At 49.6% G+C, this 20469-nt stretch overlaps 1 protein-coding gene across 3 annotated transcripts in view; it reads left to right on the top strand.

Moving 5' to 3' along the window:
- Positions 1 to 20469, top strand: part of MBP (myelin basic protein) — a 124000-nt gene that overhangs the window by 78926 nt on the left and 24605 nt on the right. The window contains exons 3-4 of one of the 3 annotated variants that reach the window (XM_055368269.2): positions 6416 to 6852; positions 13866 to 13943. In XM_055368269.2, coding sequence (XP_055224244.2) covers positions 6416 to 6852; positions 13866 to 13943 — 515 coding nt within the window. Of the gene's footprint in view, positions 1 to 6415; positions 10886 to 13865; positions 13944 to 20469 lie in introns of those variants that run through there. The other 2 variants (XM_055368268.2, XM_055368272.2) reach the window with 2 other exon arrangements.

The raw sequence follows: 20469 nt of genomic DNA, 5'->3' as shown, positions 1-20469 counted from the left end.
GAGGCTGACTTAAAAATAAGAATATAAAAAGCAGCTTAACAGCTGTCATGCCAAAATCTAAGTTTTTCTAGCAAAGAAGAGTAGGGGATTTGGTGTCTTTCCTTTTGGAGTATACTCCAGTAAATATCAGCGTCTTCCATTAGCAAACATTCAATGCTTGTTGGACATCTGTGGAGGCCCCACACCATCCCAGATATGTTAGAGAATAAATAGAGCCTGGTCCCTGGCCCTCGGAGAGGAGGTCACTTGACTGGAGAGAACAAAGCAAATATGAGGCGATTCGAAGAGAACTAAGGAGTGACTCTGTGGTACTGGAGGGTAAGACGCACTCGGAGAAGGGTGTCTGGGCCTCCCAGGGCCAGCCTCCCCAGGGTGGGGACCTGGAGGCAGAGGTAGCAGCGTGGCCATTGTTGAGACCACAGAGGTCAAGGGCTTGCAGCAATGCACATGGCGCCGTGGAGGAGAACGAGGGAACCCACTGGCAGAGAGAGGAGTGTGTCCTTGGAGCTCATAGAATGAGGAGTCCGTGCAGGTGCATGAGTTAGGAGCCTTCTGTTGCAAAGCCCTTTACGGATGGTTCAGCGGTTGTGCAGGCAGTGGAACCCATGAAGGGAGCCTGGAGATGAGGGAATTAGCCATGATGTCACAGTGAGAGCCCCAGCAGAAAGCGGCAGCAAGCAAAGGAAGGGGGGCGGGGGTTGTGGTCACATAAGAAATAGTCCAAAAGAAGGAGTGGCAGGACCTGGCTATGCTTGTGTGCTGGGGATGAGCCGCTGGAAGCAGCCAGTCACACTGTAAAAATGAGGCCACGTGACCTTTCATTAACACCACCTCAGTGGAAGATGAGCTTCCTCAGGTCATGATGCCTGAGTTTCTTTATTTAGTAAACGCTATCCCCCACATATCACAGCTGCGTCCTGCTGTGCATTTCTGTGCCTCCGAAACCACACGGAGATACGTGATACCCCTGTTGTTGCTCACAGATGGTCAGTGATTTGAATATCACCACCTTCTAAAGGCCAGCATTGTTCTAGCAATAAGATTAGGGTGTGGTGTTGTTGTTGAAGGAAGTTTTCCTGCAATTGCAGAAATCGATTAATACCACAGAAAATATTATAAGTACATATTTTGGAAAATGTAGATCTGCATGTTTCACTAATTGTGTAATCATGCTCTGCTCTATAAATATCCAAATGTAAAAGTCTGCATTGGGATTTCATTTGACTGAAGGCAATATTAACGGACTAAACTGCACTCGCCCCTACCAAAAACGCTGCACATCCATAGATTTAGACTTCTTCGCATACTTCTTATGTGTTGGGAGAAGCTACTTTGGGGACAAAAATGCCCTTCTCTGTGCCTCACAAGTAACTGCATTCAGGGACACAAAGCCCAACTGTTGCAAAAATATTAGTATTCAGATGTTCTCGTGTTTTGTTAATGCATTTAATTATGTACAATATAGCTATTGTTTTCCTTTCACATTTGCATTAATTTATATTAGCTAGAGAACATAAAGCACAGCTATAAAATCAGACTAATCATTTCTGTTGTTCTTGCAACCTATAAATAAGCATTGCATCCCTGCAAAAACTGCAGCTTTGTACTGACCACAGTATTCTTCACGTTGCTTTTTCAAACACTACAATGCAATGATGTACTTAATAATATGTTATAAAGCTTAGCGTTCTTACGTAGTTGAATTTCACCAGTGGTCATGGAAGAATGGTGCCACCGAAGTCTCCCGCCCCACCTGGTCCTGCCTTTTCCGCACTTGTCCTGGAGCAGGTGACCTATTTTTCAGGCACAGGGCTCAGCCAGCACAGTCACACTGGCAGCTGTACGCACTCCCTTGGGTGCATGGACGGGACCACCGCGACCCTGGGTTCCAACTGCTGGCTTTACACTTTGCTGTTGGCAAACATCTATAATGTATGTGAGAGCAGGTTAACCTGCCTTGGAACCAGGTCTTATGTGGACTGCATGATACGTCTCACTTACAGGGCAGTTTCTCAACCCAGATGATTTTGATTAAAAAAATCAGAAGCACTGGAATCCTTTTTCCAATGAGCGAGAGTTGTAAGTGTGCAAACGTCCACGACTATCAGCAGCAGAAGGAAAGCAACCCTACCTCACTCCTCCCATGCCACCACCCCCAGAACTGGTGCCCTCCCCTCCTCACATCCCCCAGATGAGACCTCAGTGCTGAAGGGGCCTGTGTCACCGTGCATTCTCAGATTCAAAAAGGCCACCCGCTGCAATTGGCCAAAGACCCCGGGAAATACACTGAGAAATAAAGAAAGGAGCTGCATTGGAGTTCAAGTGCTCACGATGGCTTAAAAGTAGAGGCTGGGCATGGTGGCTCACGCCTGTAATCCAAGCACTTTGCGGGGCCGAGGCGGGTGGATCACGAGGTCAGGAGTTCAAGACCAGCCTGGCCAACATAGTGAAACCCAGTCTCTACTAAAAATACAAAAAATTAGCTGGGCACAGTGGCGGGCACCTGTAATCCCAGCTACTTGGGAGGCTGACGCAGGAGAATGGCTTGAACCCAGGAGGCGGAGGTTGCAGTGAGCCGAGATTGTGCCATCACACTCCAACCTGGGCGACAGAGTGAGACTCCATCTCAAAAAAAAAAAAAAAAGGTGTATCTTCACAGGCATTGTTTTATCTACAGCATCGCCCAAGGTCAAGGTCAGCCACCTGGGAGGCTAGCAGGCTGTGATCTGGCTTAGTCAATAGTGCTATTAATGCAAGAGGCAATTGCATTTTTATTTAAAGTTTCTACAAGAATTGCTGAACCTGGGTTCCAATTCTGATGGTGCTCTGCCTGTTTGCGTGTGTGTGTGTACACGTGGGTGTGTGTGCACCGGAGCGGGGGTCACCTAACCTTACCAAGTACAAACTTAACTCAGGTGGGAAATGTGTCAGCCCCACTCTCCCTGAGAGCTGCTGCCAAGAGACGTGGAATCTTCCACCCGAGAGGCCGCTCCTACGGCTTCATCTTCAGAGCTGCTGATACCAAGGCTGTACGGAGCGGAGGGTGGAGGACTCTTTCTCAGAAGACAACACTCTTCCAGACATTTAGTTTAACAACTTAACATCCCCCAAGTTAAGTGTCTTCTCAGTCCACGTGAAGAAATGCCCTCAAAGTATTTTTAGTGTGAACCAAACCACATGAGAAACATCTTTTCCTCACCAACGTCTTTATGACTTTCCTGCCTCTTAGTAATTGTGCAGAAAACAGTTCACACTGCAGGCCTGGAGCTGTCCACTCTTAGGCAGGCCTATGGTGAGCTAGGTCCTGGGGTGTGGTCTGGGAATGCGGGTTTCCAGAGTGCTCCCACCCACCATGCCCTAACTGGGAGGGCAGTTCGCTGTGCCTGAACAGCTGTGAGCACCACATGGTCTGTGCAGAACAGCGCCTTTCCTCTGGAGGCTGGAATCTTGGTGGCACCAAGCGAGGCAGCCTATGAGACCAGCCCCGAGTAAAGCCCTGGGAAGGGTCTCTAACGAGCCTCCCTAACAGACAACATGTCACACATGGGGTCACAGCATGTGCTGGGAAATTCAGCCTCCCATGTGACTCTGAGGAGGGGTTCCTGGACTTCGCCATGCACCTCTCATTGCAATGAGTCATAGCAGTGACAGGACCATATCCTAAGTCCCGGGAGCTCTCCTAGCAAGTCAGGGAAACTGGAGGGGTCACGGGGACCCCAGGGCAGTTACTGAAAGAGGTCCTTTGTGGAAACCGACGTAGAAGAATATCTGTCCACTGCTCACTCTTGGTCGCTTGGCAGGCATGCATTCTCAACTGTGCGCTGGTTCCCTGTCTACACCTTCCCCAACCAGGCCGCCTGCAGCCACTCTCCCCACTCCCCCACCCCAGGCCAGAGACCTTTCTTTCCTTAGTGTCCCAGCCAGACTCCCAGTCCCTGTCCCTCTCCCAATTGCTCAGGATGGAAGCCAAGGTGCCCCCAGCCTCTGGGTACCACCATCTCCGTCATATCCCTCCACAGAGGCTGTCCACTAGAATATTCCCTCCCCAGGCCCCGCTGCTCCCCAAACCAAGCCCTGTCTTCTCGCCACATAGCTGCCTGCTCTGCCCTTTCCACAGTCTGTTCACAGCCATCAAGGCTGTGATACCCCTGCTGTTGCTCACAGATGGTCAGTTCCCTGCACAGGCCCTCCTGCCTCCCAGGTTACTGCCTGGCCTGGGAGGTTCTCAGCCCGTCCATCCTCCTGGACCCAGAACCAGCATGGACGCTCTCCTGCTGCTTCCGCCATTGGAGCCGATTCCACGCAGGCTTCCAGTGGGGGCTGCCTTCCCCTCTGCCAGAAGCACCCTCCCCAACTTCCCCAAGTCCTCGCAGGGCCCAGACTCTCATCTTGTCCTGTCATTTCCGCAAGGACCTTCCTGCTGACCCAAGCCCTCTCTGCTTTCCTGTTCTCTTGCCTGATGTGAAGTTGCACATTGCATGAGTTGGGGCTGCCAAGACAAATTACCACATGCTGGGGGCTTCAAACAACAGGAATTCTTCTGTGACCATTGTGAAGGCCAGAAAGCTCAAGTTGAGATGTCTGCAGAGCCCTGCTTCCCCCAAAGGCTCTAAAGGAGAATTTGCTCCATGTCTCTTACTCCTGGTGGTGCCAGAAGTGCTTGGTGTTCTGAGGTTTGTAGATGCACCCCTCCAGGCTCCGCCTCCGTCTTCACACATCTTCCCTGTGCATCTGTGCCTGTGTCCAAACTGCTCTCTTCTTACAAGGACACCAGTGATTGGAGTAGGGCCCACCCTACTGCAGAATGACCTCATCTTCACTTGATTCCACCTGCAAAGATCTATTTCCAAATAAGGTCACACTCACAGGTACAGAGGTTAGGACATGGACATATCATTTGGAGGGATACTATTCAATCCATAACATACATTTTCACCTGCTTTCCCCACTAGAATGTAGGTTTCACGAGGACAAGGACCATATATTGTTCATCACTGTAACTCAGATATTTAGAATGGTACATTACACCTATTTGGTACTCATAAATAATGGATGGATGGATGGATGGATGGATGGATGGATGGATGGATGAACAGGTAGGTAAATGGATGGATACATGAGTGGATGGATGGATGGATGGATGGATGGATGGATGGATGGATGGATGGATGATGGATGGGTGATGGATGATGGATGAGTGGATGGATGGGTGGATGGATGGATGAGTGAATGGGGGGTGGATGGATGGGTGGATGGATGGATGATTGGATGGATGGGTGGATGGATGGATGTATGGATGTATAGATGAATGAATGGGTAAATGGACTGATATGTGGATGGATGGATGCATGAGTGGATGGATGGTTGAGTGGATGGATGGATGAGTGGATAGATGGAGGGGTGGGTGGATGGGTGAATGGATGGATGAGTGGATGGGGGATGGATGGATGCATGGATGGATGGATGGGTAGGTGGGTGTGTGTATGGATGGATGGATAGATGGATGGATGGGTAAATGGACTGTTATGTGGATGGATGGATGAATGGATAGAGAGATGGATGGATGAATGGATAGAGAGATAGCTGGATGACTGGTATTACAGGAATATGTCAGTGAATCCTGTTTTCTGTAGATAAGTAATAGAGTTTGGAGATGAAACTAACTAAATGATATTTATTTAAACCTAACACTCTAACTTGAAAGCAAAATGGATTCATTGCCCTTTGTGACAGAAATGTGGTATTTTTTGGAGAAAGCTATGAGATGCTGGTATACAACATGAAATATCTCAATCCCACTTCAGATTTCTAATTGTTTCTGCTTCCAGAGGAGAAGCCAAGTCAAAATGTCCTGAATAAGCAGTTCTCTATTGCGAGAGGCCTCTTGTGGAATCTGGGATTGAAAAAATTCTAAATGCCCCACTTCTTTCATGCATGAATTGCAAAAAGATGTGGCAAGTTCTGTTTCTACCAAGAAAACTAAAAACACCTTTTGTCAAATAAATGCTCCTTGCATATTTAACTTATGCACCAGTGGCCTTTTAAACAGTCAATGTCCCATCAAGGTGCCTGCACATCTGGGCTCTCCGGGAGCAGCCATGGCAGCACCCAGGAAGAAACGCTGATGTGGCTGCTCTGCATGCTCAGATGACTTCATCGGGAAGCCTGGGTGCATTTTACCCTGGGCGCCAAATCTCGAGTAACTGAGGAATTCCCAGAGCCTTCTGAAACACAGAGCTGCAATAAGGCTGCTCCATCCAGGTTAGCTCCATCCTAGGCCAAGGGCTTTATGAGGACTGCACATGTTCTGTGGGTTTTATAGGAGACAGCTAGGTCAAGACCCCTCAGAGAAAGCTGCTTTGTCCGGTGCTCAGCTTTGCACAGGCCCGTATTCATATCTCATTGTTGTTTGCAGGAGAGGCAGATGCGAACCAGAACAATGGGACCTCCTCTCAGGACACAGCGGTGACTGACTCCAAGCGCACAGCGGACCCAAAGAATGCCTGGCAGGATGCCCACCCAGCTGACCCAGGGAGCCGCCCCCACTTGATCCGCCTCTTTTCCCGAGATGCCCCGGGGAGGGAGGACAACACCTTCAAAGACAGGCCCTCTGAGTCCGACGAGCTCCAGACCATCCAAGAAGACAGTGCAGCCACCTCCGAGAGCCTGGATGTGATGGCGTCACAGAAGAGACCCTCCCAGAGGCACGGATCCAAGTACCTGGCCACAGCAAGTACCATGGACCATGCCAGGCATGGCTTCCTCCCAAGGCACAGAGACACGGGCATCCTTGACTCCATCGGGCGCTTCTTTGGCGGTGACAGGGGTGCGCCCAAGCGGGGCTCTGGCAAGGTGAGCTCTGAGGAGTAGAGGAGCTTTAGTTTAAATGGAAAAAGCAAAGGAGAAATCAGTAGGTGAACTAAGCCATTAGAGGAAGAACTGGCATGTAGCCTCTTGCTGTCTAAGGTCTCGTTCCGTGCTGGAGAATGCATATGAGCCCAAGAGTGTGGGCCTGAGTGGCTGCTTAGGACGTTTTCATTTAACTCACCCCCTCTTTTCCTCACAAGGGATGGTGGCCGGGGTGTGGCTCAGGAATGTAAGGACATGCTGAATTCTGGATCTCTAAGGGTGCCTGGACATGGGCGTTGCAGAAAGAGAGCCACGTTCTCAGGGTCTCTGGTGGTGTGTGCTTGCGGACTTGATGACTGATGTTGCCTCTGCAGCCCACACGCTGGGGTTCAACACTGGGTTATGCTCGTTTTTTCCTGGAGTCAGTGCTGCTAGCTTCATGTTGCTCTGCGACAATCATAGGATTGAGGTCGAGGAAGACTTTTGAACAAACTCCTCAATTTAAATCCGCCTTGAGCAAACGTTCTCTGTGGTCTGAGAAGTGGAAGAGGGGAGGGATAAATGAGTGTCTATGAATCAAAGCTTTATTATCTTGTGATTCCATTAATTTGCATACAGAGTCTTAGAAGTTTCTTTATTCAAAAGCAAATGTTCTGTGGATAAAAATGTATTACAAAAAAAAAAAACTCTGCTATGGGGTCCAGAGTCTAGGAGTGGTTTCTGCAGTTGATTGTCAGTGGAGAACCTGTGCTGGTTCATCAAAGCGCTGGTCCCTGAGTGCCATTCAGATTGCAGATGCAGTATTTTACGTGATGTTTAGAGTGTTTGGTGGTTGTGTAATTTTGGAGAGAAAGAAGTTTTTACCAAAAAAGTCCCTAGTTTATTGGGTGTTCTCACACAACCTGTAAGATGAAGCTGTTTTTCTGCCTGTGTGCAGGGCTGATTCTGGAATTCTGGAAGGCCTTGTGGCAGCGTAAAAGGCTTTTGAATAAAGTGTGGAACAGAGCGCCTCATTCTGATAACATGCAATCATAAAAACCATAGGGCAACTTGGAGTTAAGGAGTTTCTAGAATTTGCTTTAGTCTCCAACTGCAATTCTTTATTGATCATGAAATTGTTGAAGAGAAACACAAATGTCAGTTTTACCTTTCCTGTGGGCGTGAAAGCACATCGAAGTTTCAGGCAACTGTTAACATCTCTACCATCTGACTGAGTTGAGATTTCAGGTTGTGACACTTGCCGTGACTTATTTGTAAATGACATTTTGTGTGTCTTAGATCCTAATGGAATTCATATTCTGGCTAGTTCTTTCAGTGCATTTGTAGACATGTTCTCTTCCTTTGTGGCAGTCCTCCCTCACCCTGAAATGTCGGTGTTCCAACCGATTTCTAATGCTAATTTCAACTGGAAGCACTTTTTCAAGCCCAGCTATCAAACCACACCAGACATGTATGGATTCGGGTTGCCCAATAAAGCGTTGCTATTATGTAAGCATCCCTCACGCATACAGCATCACCAGTTTTGAAAGCTTGAACTATTCTGCTTACTTCAAGGTACAGAAAAAAAAATGTACTTAAACTGTGCAGAAAAGATGAAATCACTGGATAATATGTATTATAAAATAAGCTTCATGTGAGTGATACTGGTTTAAGTTGAAATAAAATGGTGAAAGCATTGATATCAATCATTGTGACTTTATCTCAAAACGATATTGACACACATAGATGTTTTTCTTCCTTTATGGTAAGATTACAGCCTTTATTGTCTTAAATCTCTTATACTCTTCAATATTTTCAAAGAAAACATTCTAGTCTCAGAAATAGTCCATCTCTTTGCAAAACAGGGCTGGCCAATTATCAAGGACCCATAAAAATCAAAACACTTTCAAAAATTTTAAAAATAAAAATAATTTTCACATGATTGCTTTAGGAATTTTGAAGTATCAATTCTTTTCACTATGGAGTGTTGAATATAGAAGATTTTTTAATGAACAGGCTTGCCCTTTGATGCCAAAGGCAAAAAATAATAACATTTGCACGTGTGATCATAGAGCAGCTGTGAGGCATCCCGGGGGAACGCACACAGTGGGGATGTGATTGTTCCACTCAACTATTTTATCACAAAGTGTTGTAAACATGGGAGATGAAAGCTTAACTCTCTCTACACCAGCTACAGACCCATAATGGCCCTAAAAATCTGGGGCATTCTTTGGTGCGGGCTGCCATGGAGGAATTTTTGGTTTTGTTTTTATTTTTATTTGTTGTTCTGTTTACAAATCAGGAGAGCCCCTGTTTTTATATGCTAGGAAGGTCCTTAGGATAGGCCGAAGAGGTGTGCAAACAAGAGCAGTGGAAGGCCCGGGCCCTGTCTCTCAGGACCACGGCGGCCTGCCCCGCACACAGTTCTGCTTCTCCCCATCTAGAACGAGGTTTTCCCGGCAGATTCCTGCCAGACTCTGAGTGGAGCCCCCCCATGACCCTATAAAAGGGGCTGTTTGTCCTCCTCCCACCCTCCTGTGCTCTTCCTCCCTCCCCTTGAGGGCACATGGCCGCTGGTACCACATGTTGGAGCGGCCGCCCCCGAGCCCGGGAATGCCCTAACAACACCCACGCTTGTGTTGCTGGGAGCTGACATTCAAGAAAAGTGCATTAAAAATTCCTTGAGAAGGCATATTCTTTTGAGAGCCGTAAATGAAAAGTGCATTCACGGAGAACATGCTCCTTTGTTGTGAGAGGAAAGAAAGGACTGTTGTTGCCTTTAAGGAACAGGTTTCCCAGTTCTCCGGAAGGTCAGGGTCACATGAGGAATGGGTGAGCACTTAGGGCCAAGACTGGCGTGTGCTTGGCCCGGCAGCTTCTCTCCAAGTGACCTCTCCAGCATCACTCTGTGCCAGTGCTCATATCTGAGGCCACTTGAGTGTCACGAGGCAGACAGAGCCTGGAAACATTAGCTTTGGAAACCGTTCCTTCCTTTTTATGTGGAGGAAGTAAGGTTTCACAAGACACCCAAGCTGGACATGGTGATGTGCCACTTGGATGGTTCCCAAAGCAGAAAGCAGCCAGGACATCCCAGTACCCCACTTCTCCGTGCCGTGTACTTTTAGGGAGGTTTTTGAAAGCTAGCTTCTTACCAATGATTTTGTCTATTTTTCTGTTTTACGTGAAAACCTTCATTTATAACCTGCTCTTCTCAGCATTCTTCTATTCAGCATTCAGTATGACTTCTATGCCTCTAATTGCGACTGTATGGAGAACTGTTTGTCATTCAGTGCCGTGGGATATAATCAGTCCTGTAAATTAATCAGAATGTTCTGTTGCCTGATTTTTTTTCCACTGCATTTTAATTTCATTAAACATATTTTAGTTCTACAGTAACCTAATTCCTCATTGTTACCATGAGATCCTAATTCTGTAGCTGTGTTCTGTAATCCCACGGGGCGTGTACCATTTGGAGACAGATGAAGGATACAGTAGACAGCACAGAGGGCAGCAACACACAGGGGTGTCCTCCCTCCCCAGAGCCCAGTGTGCACACAGAACCAAATTCAATCTCATTCATCGTGAGCTTGCGTGGTAACTGATCCAGCCACTCAGTACCTCCATTGGATAAGAGATTTGGCCACAGATTCTTCTAGAGAAAATCCAAATGTGGAGGGTGCATTTGTTTCTGCACCCAAACAAATACTTTTTGAGATTTCTTATAGGCATTCTTCTCGAAGTCTCATTACTCTGATCAGTTATTGATCGGAGGCTACCCTGGCTCAGTCGCCAGCTGCTCACTGTGTCCTTCTGTGGTCTCAGGAGCTGCAGTTGTCGCTGTTGTATGAATAGACGATAGTTAATTAGACTGGATGTGTCTGTACTGGCAGTGATTTTGCAACTTCCTCTGTATAAGCGATACATTTGTAAATCATGGGAATGTATTTGATGGTAATTGCCTGTGGTGGTTGTATCATGATTTAATTTTATTATGAGCTTTTGGCTTTATATATTTTTCTGCCTTTTTATGCATTCATTAAACAGTTTAACAGACCAAGGACGGTGTACTAATTGCATGCGAACTTCTTTAATTTGTCGTTTTTGGTTGCCGCCCCCCCACCGACGGACGTCAGTGTGCTGTGTTGCCGGCATTTTTGTGGCCTGGTGACACAGCTGGCAGGTAAGTGTGAGCACCTGAGCTCCTGCGCTTCTGTGTGGGAAGGTCACAGTTGCTCACTCATCTGCTTTTACTACACAGAGACATTTTACTGTCTTCTCTCCCCTGACCTGTGCTTCTGTGTGGGAAGGTCACAGTTGCTCACTCAGCTGCTTTTACTACACAGAGACATTTTACTGTCTTCTCTCCCCTGACAGTTCGGTGTTCTGGTCTTTCTATGGTGTCTATTCTGATTCTGCCTGAAGTTTCTTGTGTTTCTCTCAAAGCATCATCCCGCAAATGTTAGGGAGGGTGGACGCTGAGCAGACCCCACTGGCCGGTGCTGTCACGGACACAGCCCGCCCCACCGGCATTTCCTGAATGAACGTGCACATGGGTGCCAGTGCCCACAGGGCCCCCCGGGAGCTCACACACAAGGGGGGTCACGGGAACCTCGAGACACTGAAATGAGGGGAGGGTGCTGGCTCTGTGAAAGATGATAATGAGTGTATGAGATGAAGCTGAAACTTGGGGTCTTTGAGAAATTAGAAACAAGAGTAAAGATAAGTGATTGGCTTGGATGCAGTCCTGCCTTTCATGTCCATCAGACCCTCGTCTTAACTCATCTCCTCCCTTTAAACTCATTTGCATTTTAAAGCATTCATTTCTCTCATCGTTGATTTTCCTTTGATAAAAAGTCTGGACATTTGATAACAGGCAATTCTGATCGGTGAATTAGGAGCTTGGCTTGACATCTGAGGGAATAGATCATCGTTAGGAAAAAACACACAATAGCACTCGTGAAAATCACTTAGATATTGATACAAATTTAAGAAGTGTGGACATTTCCTATCAAACCCTGATTCAATGTTTTTTAAAGTTTTTTCCTTTATGGCTATCAGCACACTCTTAATGCTCTGAAATCATCCTACTTCACAAAAACGTAGTAAAAAAGAAGAAACAGCTAAAGAACACTGAACTCTCTTGAGGGAGCCCCATACACGCGGGCTTAGCACACACAATTTCTCCTAAGAGGCTATTCTTGCCTTTCGTCTTCTCTGGCCCTTGCATTTGTCCTCCCTCTTCCTGGCTCTGGGAGTGGCAGGTAGCCGGGGTTACAGGTTGCATTTCCTGAAAACCATCACTGGGACGCCTTATGGCTACCCCAGACACCTGCCTTCCCCATGAGTAGACGGGGGGTCAGTAGAGGGGCTTCACACCAGCCCACCTGCCTTCCCCATGAGTAGACGGGGGGTCAGTAGAGGGGCTTCACACCAGCCCACCTGCCTTCCCCATGAGTAGACGGGGGGTCAGTAGAGGGCTTCACACCAGCCCACCAGAGCCACGAGAACATGCCTCACGTGATGATCTTCTTTGTGAAGAAGAGGCATTGCAGGAGATGGAGGGAAAATAAATGGAAAGTTCTTCGCTTGTTGGCCCTGTACGTAGCGTACACTTGCTCACGCTCAGGGACTCCAGCTGATGGGAGTCACTGCTTCTGAGGACAGCCAAGTCTCATCAACACAGCAAGTCCCGCAGGCTTATCCACGGAGACATTCTCTAAAGTGAATACTCAATTTACTTACCTTTAATATCATGAATTAAAGTCACCAGAAATTCCTGCTAACCTAGAAATAGCCTCTCTCATGCAGGGAGAATCCATCAGGAGACGTACAGCTAAGCACGCACTCACCACAGATTTGCCTCTGAAAACCCCGGTGTGTTCACTTTCCATAATACTTCTAGAATGCGCCCACATTCTTCAGTGTCGGAACTACTCTATTCTCATGCATATTCAGCTGCTAACCTGGTTAAAAGAATCCATTTCGTCTGCAGCCAATACATCTCCTGAAACCTATTACACTGATTTCATCTCTTGACCACTATAAGTCTCGTCTTTCTCTTCTCTCTCTGTCTTCATTTTGCTGTAGCTGATTGTCAAGAAACAGACATTTCTTGCAGGGCACTTACCTTGGTCCTATAATAATAGTCTTTCAACTGCAGCCCTCAAAGTTCATTGATATAGCAGATACTCTCGTGTAACTGACAAAGATAATACATTAAGTTAGGAGCTAATGCTACTTAGGAAGATTTGTAACCGCAGAGCTCAGGTGAATGCGTAGCTCCTGCTCCTGCCGAGGAAGATTAACTTCCTGCTTATGTTAAATTCCTAACCTTCACCAGTACCAAGGAAGAATGTCAGCAAGAAAATCAACTTTAAGTAATTGGCTAAAGTGATTTTGAACACTATTGCTCCTAAAAATTATTTCCTCATGCTCTGCAGAAAATCGGAAAAGGTCCGTCCTCGGTTCACTGAACCTTCACAGAGCAGAAAAAGTTTCAACTTGTAAATCCAATGCAGAAGATAACACACTTGCCATAAAAGAAAAAATACAACTCTGCAAGTAAAGTGGAATGTAAAATTTATCCATTCCATGGTAGATGTCAAAAAACCCTTTTAGTGCACTTTGCTCCAGACTGGGAAAGGCCTTCTGCACTGGATCCTAGAAATCTTTCACAGCTGGTGCCTGCTGCCATATTAAGAACGCTTGGTCCCATTGTTTGATACAGGGCCTCAGAATAGACTTTGGAGGAGAGAATTCTTCCCTAAACTTTCCTTTTGCTCTCGATTTCCTGAGTCCTTCGGGGCGCATGCCTGCCCTCTGACCTCCCATCACCTCTTGCTGTTCCGTCCATCATCCATCATCTGCACATGCCTTCTTCTCTCCCTGTCGTCCTTCATCCTCCAACCCCCCGGCTCACTCCTCCTCACTCTGGGTTCTTGCCAAGCCAGCTCTAGAGGAGATTTGCTGGAGGACTTTGGGGCACTGCCGGCGGCGCCCACCCGGACTCACGCAGCCCACTCTGTGTCCCCCGGCAGGTACCCTGGCTAAAGCCGGGCCGGAGCCCTCTGCCCTCTCATGCCCGCAGCCAGCCTGGGCTGTGCAACATGTACAAGGTAAGACGCCGGCGGGTCCTCACCCATCGGGGACAGGGGTGACCTGCCCTTGCCTGAGCTCTCAGCCACTGTCCCTCGGGGCAGGCAGTGTCACTGCCAGGGACCCACCCCCAGCCTCCGGGGCATCTGTGAGGCCGTGAAAGCAGGGAGGCAGGCCTCCCCCAGGGAAAAGCAGCTGCAGGAAGAGACAAATGCCCAAGAGGGGCATGGAGGACCTGCCTTTGAATCCTCGGAGGGAATCCTCTGCAAAGGGCATGGCTGTCAGCTCAGGATGATGGGCAGCCTTGGTGAGAGTCTGCCTCACTTTGCCAAGGCCTGAAGTGCGTGGAGGGGCCCGGGAGTGGCTCTGGTCTTGAGGGCTGGCCTGGTCTATGGCCACGTGCATACCCGAGTTTGCTTTGAAAACTAGTGCCTAGCAGACATTCAGCACTCACTAAACATGGGTTGAATTGAGCTCTAAACGATGAGTGTCCTTGGGACGTCTGGTCTCTCTGGGCTCTGTCCTCACCTGAGCTCAGCTGGGCTCTGCATAGGAAGTGGGCTATCACTGTGGCCTGTCCTCTTCTCCTTGTGTGGCTGCCACGGCTTCTCAAAGCACATAGGTGCCAGGAGCACTCACAAAGAAGAGGACAGCCAGGAGGAGAAGGGGAAGGGGACAAGCCCAGAGCTGGCACTGCCGTCACCGTGAGCAGGGCTGCCGTTTGCGTAATAGGAGTGGTCACCACAAACCTGCATCCACCAGGCCCCCTTCCAGACCCAAGCCACCACCGTCTGCACCTTGGCACCTGGCTTTTTAAGCATGGGAATATGCAAAAGATTGGAAACATCTGCTCAAGTACTTAAATAGCGAGAACATTTCACAGCTGTGCTCAATGGAGCACCAAGTTTGAGGGAGAGCTGGGGTACCCCTCTTCAGAGGCCAGCAAGGGGGGACCATTTACACTCAGCAAGGAGCACAGGAGCACGGGGGACAGGACGCCTGCGGATGCCAAAACTTGGAGCCCCTGAAGGGGAAGCGTCTGCCAGGTGTGGCTGCATGTCAGACATCATGCTAGTGCCTGGCTGTCCAGGGCTGCACCGCCACAGGCCAGGAGTGGGTTTATGAGGAATGAGGATGTGCCTGCTGGCCCCGGGATGGCCAGTCCAGGCAGTGGCTGAAAGTGCAGCAGAGGAAGCCAGGGCTTGGGGGCAGAAGGGCCCTGGGGGAGCCGGGGCCAGACGAGGGCCAGGTGAGAGCCCCACAGTGGTCGTGGGACTTGGAGTGACTGGCGGCTGCGGCTGGGGAGAAGGATTTCTTCCTGAAGCCACAGGGGAGGAGGCAACCATGCACCCTGAGGGGGTCTCGGTGATTTGGACGCCCATCCTGAGAGTCTGTGTTTAACTTGAATCGTGTCCTGGTTGTGAAGCCGCACTTGGTTTTCGAGGGCTCTCTTGGTGATGGAAAACACCACCACTACCCGCAGGTAGTTTCTGAGGGTCCCCCATCCTTCTGGGAGGCCTCTTCTCTGGGGTGCACTGGGGCTGTGGCCACCTGGGCTTCACTGAGACCAAGATGGGGCTGCATGCACCAGCCCCTGCCTGGGAGGCACCGACCCTGCCGGCCCCGCCCTGGAGAGCAGTGCTGGTGAGAAGGAGGATTTTAACTGTGTGTGCAGGAATACCTGATGTGTGGGAGGGGTGAGCTAAGGGTGGCACAGCACCCAGTGTGTGACGCGCTGGCAGGTAGCGGCTTGGCCCCTACCCCGTTCCCTGCTCCACGAGAGGCACGCTGTCTTCAGTGGACCCTGGCCACAGAGAGATGGAGCCTCTGCCAGAAACCCCGTGTTGCCAAGCAGAGTGGAGAGGATGAGAGTCCCAGGCTTTGGTATCCAGATCATAGTAAGAAACTCAACAGAATGCTTCATTCCTCTTCTAAAAAAAATTATTTAGCAGAGAAAAGCAGCCCTTCTGTTCTCCACAGTTTCATCCTAGACAGGTTTTGCATATACCTTTAAAATCCTGGCCAAAGATAAGTAAATCCTCTGCACAACGCTTTGTCCACGTGGCTGCCTGAGGCTCACACTCCAGGGCACACATGGAAAGGTGGTTAAAAGTCTGCAGGCTTCCAGGACTCAGCTCCTTGTGCTCAGCACTTGTGCACTTGTGGACACCCCATTCTGGTCCAGATAGGAAAAGCAGTAGGGGTGTGTGTGTGTCTGTGTTTGTGTGGGTGTGTGTGTGGTATTTACATGTCTATGGAATGAAGGGAAAATGAAGATAAGCATAAGTTGAAACTAAAGCCTGGGCAGGCTGTATGGGCTCCCAGCGTTGCTCTTAATGGACAGAGAACCCTCCCAGGGCTGCGTGCTAGAGGCCTCAACTTCTCCCTCCAGCCCCCTGAGCAGGGGCCGGCGATGCCTGGCTCACAGAGGCCATCTCTGCAGGAGGTGCACACAGAGGGTGCAGGCGGGCTGGTCTGAGAGCCCCCAGGGGTGCCCCTGCCCGAAGACGGTGGCAATCCCACGCCATTTGCATATTGAGTGGAAGAATAAGCGAGGAGCTTCCCTCTCTCGTCCCTGAGAAGGAGCTTTTGAGTTTGAATGTCTTCCTCCGGTACTTTGGGATGCTTTATTATGGCAAGAAAGTGGCTGTGAGGGCACCAGCCATGGAGGAAGGAATTGCAAGGCCGGAGGCACTAAATGGTTTTAAAATACAGAGGGATTTTAAAATGCAGGGATTCCATGACAAAGGACCCTTGAAGTCAGCTCCCAACGGAGACAGAAGCAGCTGGGTGGAAGGCTCAGGCTGAGCAGTGCCAGGAACCAGCAGAGTCGGAACCAAGAACTCCCTGCCCTGCGGCTGAGAAACGCAAGCTGAACAGAGGGCCTCCGCCTGGGTCCACCTCACCCTGTGTCCTCTCCCTCCCTGTCTCTCTGTCTGTCTACTTCCCCCCTCTCCCTCCCTCTTCGAGTCTCTCTCTTCCTCTTCCCTCTCCCTCTCTGTGCAAACACACCAGGAGGGTAAGGGAGACACCCCAGCTATGAAATAGGCAACAAGGCAAAGAACAGCCTGGCTCCCGTGCTGCGGTGCCCCCTCCAGAACAGGACCCTGCTCCGAGCTCCCTGACTCCCAGAGACACCAGTGCTCTCGGGGCTGACAGGGCTCTTTTCTTTGAGGACTGGAAGGCGGGCAGCGGGAGCACAGTAGGGGAATATTGCGACATGCGAGAACCCAAAAGCAAGCTGGGGAAGCAAGGATTCTGCGGGGAGAGGAGCAACACACATGATGGGGAATGGCTGCGTGGGAAGTAGACCCACTGTTCTCTGCAGTTCCTCTGTCTGCTCAGCCCCTGCCTGCCCGCCTGCCTGTCCATCCCGTGCTGCAGGTCCCTGGAACCCGGTGCTGGGCCTGCACTGGAGGCTGGAGTGAGGGTGCCTGTGGTGCAGCTGGAAAGGTGGCCCCCGGCAGGGCGGCTCCTCTCGGCCCCGCCAACGGTGCCAGCTCCTCCAAGCTCCAGGCTTGGCCTGGGGCCCAGGACACTGACCTGAGCAGGAAGGGGCTGCTCTGGGCTTCCAGCTCTGCTCTGGGCTTCCAGCAGCCACTGTCTCCAAGTCCTCGGACGTCCTTTCTGCCTCTTTCTCACAGACCCTTGTGCTCCTGGCCTGACTTGGAGGACACTGTCCACCCCTCAGCCTTGGCGCCCATGGAGGCTTCTGGAAAGACCTGCCCTGCCCCTGAATCCACCATCACCCAGCACACTGGCATTTAGGAAGCAAAGCATTTTGTGCCATGGGAAAGCACAGGAGGAAGAACCAAAAATGCTTGGCTCAGGTCTCATGGCACTGCGTCATAGCCGTGGACCTGGGGCAGGTGTCTGTCTTCTCTGAGCTTCCTTCCCTCTCCTGTAAAACAGCAACGGTGGCAAAAGCATCACCTGTCTTGCAGATGCTTTGGAACGTTGTACTGATCAAGCAAGAAAAGCAATGCAAATGCCCCACAGGAGCCTCGTCCTCTGAAAACATTGGTGTCATCATAACCCTGCCCCAGTGCTGCTCCACACTCATGCTATTCTGGAAGAGGCCTGGCGACCCTCAGAGCTGCTGGGGAGGGCAGCACTGGCTCTAAAAGCCCTGGTGGCCCTGGCCCCTCTGCCCCTCAAGGCTGTAGCTTTGGGTCCTCTGTGTTTCTGTGCTGGGGCCTTAGTTTCCGAAACTGTAAAACGAAAATCAGAGCAGTGAACCTCATATCAATCCCTGCTCCCACCATTCTCAGAAGGAAATGGCAATCAAGCCTCAAAAGCCCCATGGTTGGGGCAGCTGGACTAGAACTTCGCTCTCTGGCCATCAGCTCCGAGTGATCTGCGTTTGGGAAACAGACATCTCTGAGCCTCCCCTGTGGGAGAGGAGTCCCTCCTGCCATGAGGAAGAGGAATTTTTTCCATGGGTCTCTCGGGACAAGGAACAGAGACCCTGCTTCCCGGAGCTGTGGTCATAAAGGGTGTGCTTCTGCATGGAGACGCCATGGCAACATGGTACCTGGGGGCGGGCTGCCATCAAGGTGCCAACCAGAGAGGCCATGGCACAGCCACCCGGCGGAAAGCACACGACCATTTTAAGGACTTCCTCGCCAATCTGACAGCAGCTTTCGCCTCTGACAGGTGCCGTTTGTCCACCTCCGTTGCTTCTCCCTCTTCGGCACACTCACCAGGATGAGGAAGCTGGAACCCGGCGTCAAAGCTCTTCCTCTTTGAGGTTAAACCCAGATCGAAAAATGCAGCCACCGAAAGGGTTTACTTAATGGCAGAAGCACAGGCTGCCGACCTTTGACTGGTTGTGTCCTTCTGTGCCCAGAGCCAGAGCCCCAGTGTGGGCCCCACAAGCTTTCGTGCCAAGACGTCTCTGATACCGACCCCTGTATCACCAGCGGACAGAGGCAAAGGCCCCCAAAGGAGGCCACGGGAGCTTCACTTCCCCACGAAACATGGCAGAGAAAACACAACCAGATATGCCCCGACCACATCTACAAAAGCAGTATCTGAATCTCTGCATCCAGCCTCACAGTTTGCTAAGAGGAGAAACGCTGATCCTTCCTGTCATGGGGCAAAGCAACAACCTCCCGAGTAGGGCAACAGAAGGGAAACCACACACACAAGCCATGGGCGCCAGCGGCCGCCACCCTGCAGCGCTCTCATTCCCAGTATCTGCAAGGAGCTGCATCCTCTGCAAGGAGCTGAGGTAACAGCCTCAGGTTACCTGAAATCTGCATCAGAACGAAAGGCTTGTCTGTGAATTTTTTCAGACATAGAGAAAAGCCCGCTATTCTGGATGGTGCACAGTTTTCTGTAAAGAAAGTAAATGCCCGTGACTTTCATTAACTCGTGGGAGCCGATGATTCAGGAATAACCATAATCTTCAACCCGGCAAAGGGCAAAAACACAGGAAAAACTGCATCTGTCATTCAGACAGAAAAGAATTCTCTCCAAACTGCAAAATCTAAAATGCCCTCATCTTGCTTTAAAAAAAAAATCTAACATACTCTCCTGAGGCATGGTAGGAGCTGTTTGACCAGAAATTGAATAATAGCTTCCTTGGGTGGCGGGGCGGGGGGGGAAACACATATATATATGTGCTTTTTTTCAGAGGAAGCTATTATTTAACTAGTATTGTAACTAGTATTTAACTAGTATTGAAAAGCGAACCACAGTGTTCTGTGATTTCTCGGAATCGCCAGAGCATTATGAAGTCAGGGGGATGGGGAGTAAGAAAAGGGGAGACACCACGGCCCACCATTTACAGTCGGATGTGTCGTCTCATCTCCAGCCTTGCAGACTTTGACACACATGTTCTGTCTAATAATACTGATTTCACTGGTGCCTGTTTTAGCTGCTGGGCCAGTTTCCATGGGAAACAGATACCGTGACCCTAAGCTTCAGATAATTTGCAGGGGGTCTGCTGTTTACCACTCCCACCGGTTTTTAGGTAGAAAATACGCATGCTTTGAAACAGAAGATCCCTGGAGAGAAAAGAAGATGCTACGTAGGTGACTGTCTCCTTTGAGCATCTTTAAGGAGGATCATTTAATCACTTAAACAAGGTTTCTGGGGATGTCAAGGATCTCTGTGAGCCACAGAAGAAGTGTGATGCAGGGAAAATGGCAGAAAAGGTGCATCTATTTCATCTAGAACTACATTTTACGATTCCTAATTCAAAAAATATACTGAAGAAGCATATTATCACTTTCACAAGAAAAAAATTATATCAAATATACCTCTGTTCTTTCTTATCATGGCAGCTCAGAAAAACAGTGACACCACTATCTTCTGTGGTTCTGAACAGGCCACACAGATTCATCCCTGAGCTGTCTGTCTCTGAGTTTTTTCAGATTAACTTCTGAGCTCTCTGGTATCTGCACTTCCTGAGAGTGCCAGAAGAATCAAATATTACTCTGGGAGGTAAAAAGAGTAAAAAGCAAATTCACTGGAAACCGTCGAAATGAACAGCAGAGGCCCCGAATGCCGCTTTGTGGATGTGTGCAAAAACCCGCCACG

This window comes from Gorilla gorilla, chromosome 17 (genome assembly GCF_029281585.2).
Source record: "Gorilla gorilla gorilla isolate KB3781 chromosome 17, NHGRI_mGorGor1-v2.1_pri, whole genome shotgun sequence".
Classification (NCBI taxonomy): domain Eukaryota; kingdom Metazoa; phylum Chordata; class Mammalia; order Primates; family Hominidae; genus Gorilla; species Gorilla gorilla.
This window is presented reverse-complemented; position numbering and strand designations above follow the sequence as displayed.